General features: G+C 35.8%; 1 protein-coding gene across 1 annotated transcript; it reads left to right on the top strand.

Moving 5' to 3' along the window:
• Nucleotides 1–3,550: 3,550 nt before the first annotated feature.
• LOC118738355 lies at nt 3,551–7,167 on the top strand (the record flags this gene model as incomplete). Its single annotated transcript, XM_036469277.1, is given in 1 exon segment — nt 3,551–7,167. A coding segment is annotated over 1 exon segment (3,546 nt).
• Between the last annotated feature and the right edge of the window lie 176 nt (nt 7,168–7,343).

The raw sequence follows: 7,343 nt of genomic DNA, 5'->3' as shown, positions 1-7,343 counted from the left end.
GAGGGTTAAGTAAACAAGTTTTGTTTTAAGCAAAAAATAAAACCGACTTCAATTCTCAGGGGTGTCGTTAATTTCTCCATGATCCAATGATCGTATCTAAACTAAATTAGTATGGGACCACCTCAGAGTTACCACCTGTCCTTAAAAAAAAAGAGTTATAGAAATCGGTTAACGTGATCCTAAATATGCGGTAACACAAATAAAAAAAAATAACCCGACGAATTGATAACCTCCTCCTTTTCTTGAAGTCGGTGGAAAAACAAAACCGACTTCAATTCTTATATACAAATTTAAGGGTACCGTTAGTTTTTTATAATCCAATGATTGGATCTATACGAAATTATTATAGGACAACATCCGAGGTACCACCTTTGTATTAAAAAACAATTATAGAAATCGGTGAACGTGGTCCAAAGTTATGCGGAAACATACATAAAAAAAAAATATTCTGACCAACTGATAACCTCCTCCTGGTGACCATATAATTTTTCCGCGGACATATTAAAAGATGAAGAAAATAACAATACAAAATTAACACAGTAGTTAGATCAGTTAATATTAATGAAAATAAATCACATAAAATTAGATCACTAACGATAAAATGGAAATCCACAATAGAGATATTTTATTTCAACGCATAAAATTACTTCATTTTCTGCTGGATCGTCATTAGGTAAATTTCATTTCAAAATATTTGTTTTAATAAATAGCGAGAGGGATATTTCATCCGCCGCACATACGGACGAATCGACAATATAGGACGACAAAAGTGTTTACTCCATATGTATTTGGCAGATTTAAATGAAATTTGGTATTTAGGGACTTTCATCATCACTGATTTCGAATATTAAATTAAATTTCCAAAATTAACAATGGCGGATCCAATATGGCGGACAATTTCTTAAAACATGTCTACATTGTTATGAAGCTTTGTATCCAGAGATTTTCGTCGTCACTGATTTCGAAATTGATATGTATTTGACAGATTTCAATGAAATTTGGTAATTAGGGATTTTTGTCGTCACTGAATTTGAATATTAAATTAAATTTCCAAAATTCAAAATGGCGGATCCAATATTACGGACGATTTATTAAAAAATGTATAGTTTTGTTATCAAGCTTGGTATCCAGAGCTTTTCGTCGTCACTGATTTCGAAATTGATGTTTAATTAAAAAAAAAATCAAAATGGCGGATGATTTCCTCAAAAATGTATAGATTGTTATGAAGTTTCGTGTCCAGGGATTTTCGTCGTCACTGATTTCGAAATTGATATTATATTTTCAAAAATTCAAAATGGCGGATCAAATATGGTGTCCCGAACATAAGCGTTTTACTTTAAGAATTTAATTTCAATTTCGTAATCAAAGATAACGAAGATCTCTGAATACCAAGATTCATAACAAACTATAATTTTAAAAAAGTGGTCCGCCATATTGGATTCGCCATTTTTAGTTTTGAAAATTTAATATTTTTCCAAACCAGTGACGACGAAGTCTCTGGATACCAAGCTTTATGACAATCTATACGTTTATTAAATACATATGGAGTAAACATGTTTGTCCTAATATATTCTCGATTCGTGCCAATAAACGACTGAAGAAAAAGATGCTCTATTTAATGAAGGGCGAAAAGGGAGGGACCAGTTCGTGATAGATTTACATTGGCAATTTGTTGGGTTTTCCAACTGTTGAAGAGAAATTGCTGTAGTCGTTGGAACTTTTTTTATAACTCTACCTAATATAAAAATTTCAAAATTTTTTGAAAAAAATAAAAGAAGACCCAACTTTGCGCTTCTGCTAATGCTGCTGCGTTGCGTTAAAAGTAAAAATTTGTGTGTTACTCTTTGTGGACTGTTTTGTAAGCCAAACTCATAGAGAAATGGGAGTTATTGAAAAAGGGGGCGTGGCACCTACTATACAAACTGAATTTCTCACATTAGAATGCGTATGTGTTGTAAGAAATTCAGTTTGTATAGGAGGTGCCACGCCCTCTTTTTTAAAGACTTTCATTTTTGCCAGGAGTTTGCCGTTGCTATTTTATATCTCTACACTAAGTTGCAACGCTCTACGATGAATACTTCCAGAGATATGTTAAGTGAAAACTTCAGTTTGTATGGGAAGTGCCACGCCCCCTTGATATGTCGAAATTATTTTTTTCTATTATCATCTTTGGAGGGACATCGACTCCAGTCCAGCCCAAATTTTCAAAAATATCGGTACAGCTGTTCTCGAGTTTTTCGAATAGAAAAAGACGGCTTTCAAAATATAGTATATAAGTACAGATTACAAATTAAATAAATTGTTTAATTAAATGTTTCCAATGAAAAATTTTTATGAATATTTTTTTTTAAATAATTCCAGGCATTTGAAATGAACTTCAAGTATTTTCCGAAAAAGTGGAAGCATTCAAACATAAAATTTTTTTCTTTAATTTTTCAACATAAATAAATAAAAAATAGTTTTTTTAAAAATCACCATGGACAGATCGACGCGAAATTTAATTATCTCTTATTTAAAAAAAGAGAAACTTGAAATCGGTTCATATTTGGGCTCTCAACATTGATTTGTCAACCTTTTTTGTATCACTGTGCGTCGCCAATATTTATTTTCTTTGACCGATGGGGGTTACTTCTGTTTTTTGTTTACCTGCCAAACGTAGTGAAATTTCAACTCCTAGATCGGCTGTAATCATACGAGATTTTTAATTAACTCTGTAGTAACTATTTCTGCATTCTTGCGATCATTACTAGCCACCTCCAAAATATTTTCAATATGCTGACCAACGGCGATGAGGTCTAGTTATTGTCTTCATTTGCAAAATGTTTTCTTCAGGTTCCAGCATAGTAGAATATTAAGCAATTGTCATTAAAGCAATGATGAACCTCGACCTTGTTATAGCAGCACACAATTGATACGCAGACTTTCTTGTGGAAAAGCATCCTTGAATTGACAACTTTTCTAAAGCTTCCACATCTTCAGAAAAATTTTCTGAAAATGTTCTGTTAGCTATGTATACATTTCGGACCATCTTGTTTCACACAAACGTGATATATTAGGAGCATAATTCTTGCGTGTCATTGATTAGTGAAAAAAAAGTTATCACATTTTTTTAGGGTAGAATATAGTAGGTTTTTCTTATTTCTGGAACCTCGTTTAAATCATTCACAACAAGATTTAACGCAAGATAAGTGTTTTTCTCGTTGGGTTTTTCCACCATGTTCATCACAGAATGATAAAACAAACTCAAATTTATTCCTATATACTCACAAATAGTACCAGGAAATGCTAGCTTAATAATTTCATCATAAAAATACATCAAGGTTTAGTTGAGATATTCGCATTTGACCACTACGTTCTGTACATTTCCCAGTACTGCAAAGCTTCTGACTGCCATTCACCAGGGAGTGGCCATAAGTGATTCGTGTGCTTACGTGGTGAGCGTGGAGCCTTGCGTTCACGTGAAATGAAATAAAATAAAATAAAATAAAATAAAATAAAATAAAATAAAATAAAATAAAAAAAATAATAAATGCAGTGAAAAGGGTAATCCCTTTACGTGCTTGGCAAACACGCATGTCACAGCCAACCTTGTAAGGGCTAACCACCCGCACAAGTGTCTTTATGGTTCCTAATATATTAAGGGAAGCCTCGGACGAGCATCGCAATGGTCAGGGGCGATGCGGGACACTACAGCCTGATCAACCGAATGACGAACCGGATATGAATATGATTTTGCAACCGCTCCTGAGTGTTTCACCAAGTCAATTGGTGACCACAAGGGCGGTATCTCCAGGGCAACGCATGAAATGGACCAAAGAAATGAATGAGCACATCATGCGGAGCTACTATTTTGTTACCAGAAACGAAACCAACAAAAGCGGATATAGGACACGACTGCACGAACTATTTAAGCAAGCATACCCTAACATGAATGTATCAGTACAAAGGATAGGGGATCAACGGAGTGCAATAATTAGAAATAAGTATCTATCAGCCCGAAGACTCAACGAATTAAAGAATGAAGTAGAAAACCAGCTATCTACCGAAATTGAAATCGGTAGAACTCAACAAAATGATGATTGTATGACGCCTGTTAACGATATTTATCAACATGACGAACACCAAGCGATAAACGCATTAACAAATGTTGACGAAAATGAAAACTTGACGATACTAAGAAATGAATTCAATGCTGCAATGATAGAGTTCAATGGTACTGATCCATTACTACGCCCATTTCTTCCCAAACAAAAAGCTACAAAAAGTTTGGCTATAGCGACTTCTATTATGAACAAAGAAATATTGCCTACTTTTATTTTAAATAATAATTACACGTTTGAAGAACTGCAGACTGCAATATATGTGGCTGCAACAGCCGTTATTCGTTTCACTGGAGGGAAAACTGTTAGCCGTAGAATACCTCCCAAAAAGAAGTCAGTCGATCCGCCATGGAAACACAGACTGGCGTCTCAAATAAAAGAGCTACGTGCTACAATTGGTCGGCTAATACAGTACATGAACGGAAACCGGACGAAAAAGATGCGTAACTGGTATGAAACTTTTAAACTCGAAAATAAAAAGCACTCCAAACATGATCCGTCGAATGAAACAGCTGAACAATACCTAGATACTATCCGCCAAAAACTAGCTGTTAAGTCAACCCGTTTGCGTAGGTATACTCTATCAGAAAAGAGAAGAACACAAAACATATCATTTCAGCGAAATGAAAGAGGGTTTTATAGAAACCTTAAACGCAACAAGACTGAAGATATAACCGAAGTACCTAGCGCCGAGCAAATCGAAAGCTTCTGGAAGTCTATATGGTCAACCAGCACGAAACATGCAACCGATTCAGCGTGGATCCACGATGAGTACAAGAGAACGGAATCTATAAAAGCTATGGAAGACGCGACTTTCAGTGAGGCCGATATCAAAAAAGCTGTAGAGAGCACTCAAAATTGGCGGGCTGCAGGGCCAGATGGTATTTATAATTATTGGTTAAAAAAGTTTACATGCACACACAGTATGGTAGCTCAACACTTTACAAAATTCCTCAAACATGAATCCCAAGTACCGAACTTCTTAATGAAGGGATGTACATATCTGCTACCAAAGGACCCAAAAGATACGAAGAACCCTTCTAAGTATCGCCCCATCACGTGCCTATGTACCCTATATAAAATTCTTACATCTTGTTTAGCCGAAAAAATATGTACTCATCTTGATACGCACAACATTCTAGCCATCGAACAAAAAGGATGTGTTAAAAACAGCAAAGGCTGCAAAGAGCAGCTGATAATTGATACAGTCATAATGGAGCAAGCATACCATAATCAAAGAAATATTTATACATCTTATATCCACTTCAAAAAAGCCTTTGACACTGTTCCGCATTCTTGGCTTTTGGAGGTTTTAGACATTTATAAAATATCGCCGAACATAAAACGTCTTATGCAGCAACTTATGAACTCATGGAAAGTTACTTTAAAACTATTTCATAACAACGGACTCATAAAAACCGCTCCCATACCTATTAAAAGAGGTATTTTCCAAGGAGATAGCTTGAGTCCGATATGGTTTTGTCTGGCGTTAAATCCACTTTCTTCGATACTAAATGCGTCAAACTACGGCTTTAGTTTAAAAGCACCGCGTGTATCGCAATATAGACTTTCACACCTACTGTACGTGGATGACATAAAGCTATATGCTGCAAATGAACGTCAAATGAATACGCTACTGGAACAAACAGAAGATTTTTCAAATGATATAAAAATGTCGTTTGGAGTAGAAAAATGTCGAAGATTAAGTGTGGAAAATGGAAAACTTATAAGGCGAGAATTTGAATTAATGACTCATGAAACTGTAGACTCGATGACAGAAGACGACACATATAAATACCTTGGTATTTTACAGGCTAGGAGGATGCAGCACAGTGAAATAGTTTCAGCCATAACTAGTGAATACCTCCAAAGAGTAAAGAGCTTGCTGAAATCATGCTTGAATGGGAATAACCTTTTTAAAGCCATTAATGCATTTGCGATACCGGTTTTAACATACACCTTTGGTGTAGTAAAATGGTCCGAAACAGAACTGGAAAACGTCAAGAGAGCAACAAGGACATTGTTGACAAAGTATGGCACGCATCACCCAAAATCGGCAGTAGAACGTCTCTACTTGCCACGTCGACAGGGAGGTCGAGGGATGGTAGACATTAAGCAATTACATAATAAGTGTAAACAAAGCCTTCGTTTATACTTCCACAACCAAGAGAACAGCCTACTCCAAACCGTGTGCAAAGCCGATTTAAAATATTCACCATTAAATCTTAGTGAATTTTCTGCAATCGAATTAATATCAGGAACGCAACATATCCAGTCGCTCATGCAAGACTGGAAAATGAAAGCGGTTCATGGCAGATATCCACATGCTCTAGACGCTCCTGAAGTAGATAACGCTGCTTCCAACGAATGGTTAATTCACTCCGGCATTTACGCCGAAACTGAAGGTTTTATGATCGCTATACAAGATCAAGTTATTGCGACTAGAAACTACTCGAAATATATTATGCGTGCTTCCGTTGAAAACGACCTATGCAGACGATGCCAAAAGCAAACAGAAACCATCCACCACATCACAGGAGCTTGTGTCACGTTAGCAGCCACCGAATACTTAACCAGACATAACCAGGTGGCAAAAATTGTACACCAGAGTCTAGCGATACAACATAAGCTAGTAACGGAAGAGCTGCCGTACTTTAAATATACTCCAGACGCTGTAATTGAAAACAGAACGAGCAAGCTATATTGGGACCGATCAGTTTTGACGGACCGTCCAATGCCACACAATAGGCCGGACATAATAGTGGTCGAAAAAGAAGTGAATCAAGCGTTCCTGATAGATATAGGCGTACCAAATACTCACAATCTTCAAGATTGTTATATGGAGAAATACAGAAAATACCAGAGCTTAGCATACGAGATCAAGGATTTGTGGAAATTAGAAAAAGTAGAGGTGATTCCAGTTATAATTTCGACAACAGGAGTTATTCCAAAATCATTGAACACTAGCCTGGAAAAACTCAACATGGTAGAAAAGCGAAGGGCCATACAAAAATCTGTGATATTATCTACATCATCGATAGTGCGTAAATTTCTGAATATAAATTAGCATTAAGAAACAGAAAAGCTTGCAACTGTGTAGTATTGTCAATATCCGTTTGTAACCAATCTGAAGATTATATTTCTCTTATACTACTTTATAATCAATAGTGTTAAGTATTTTGTTGTATACCAACCAATACTTGATGTGAACCCGTAACGGAGAAACAATAAAAAATAAAATAA

This window comes from Rhagoletis pomonella, unplaced genomic scaffold (assembly GCF_013731165.1).
Source record: "Rhagoletis pomonella isolate Grant_MI unplaced genomic scaffold, Rhpom_1.0 Rhpom_scaffold_00004, whole genome shotgun sequence".
Taxonomy (NCBI): domain Eukaryota; kingdom Metazoa; phylum Arthropoda; class Insecta; order Diptera; family Tephritidae; genus Rhagoletis; species Rhagoletis pomonella.
Note: the sequence above shows the minus strand (reverse complement) of the source record. Positions and strands in the feature narration are given on the sequence as shown.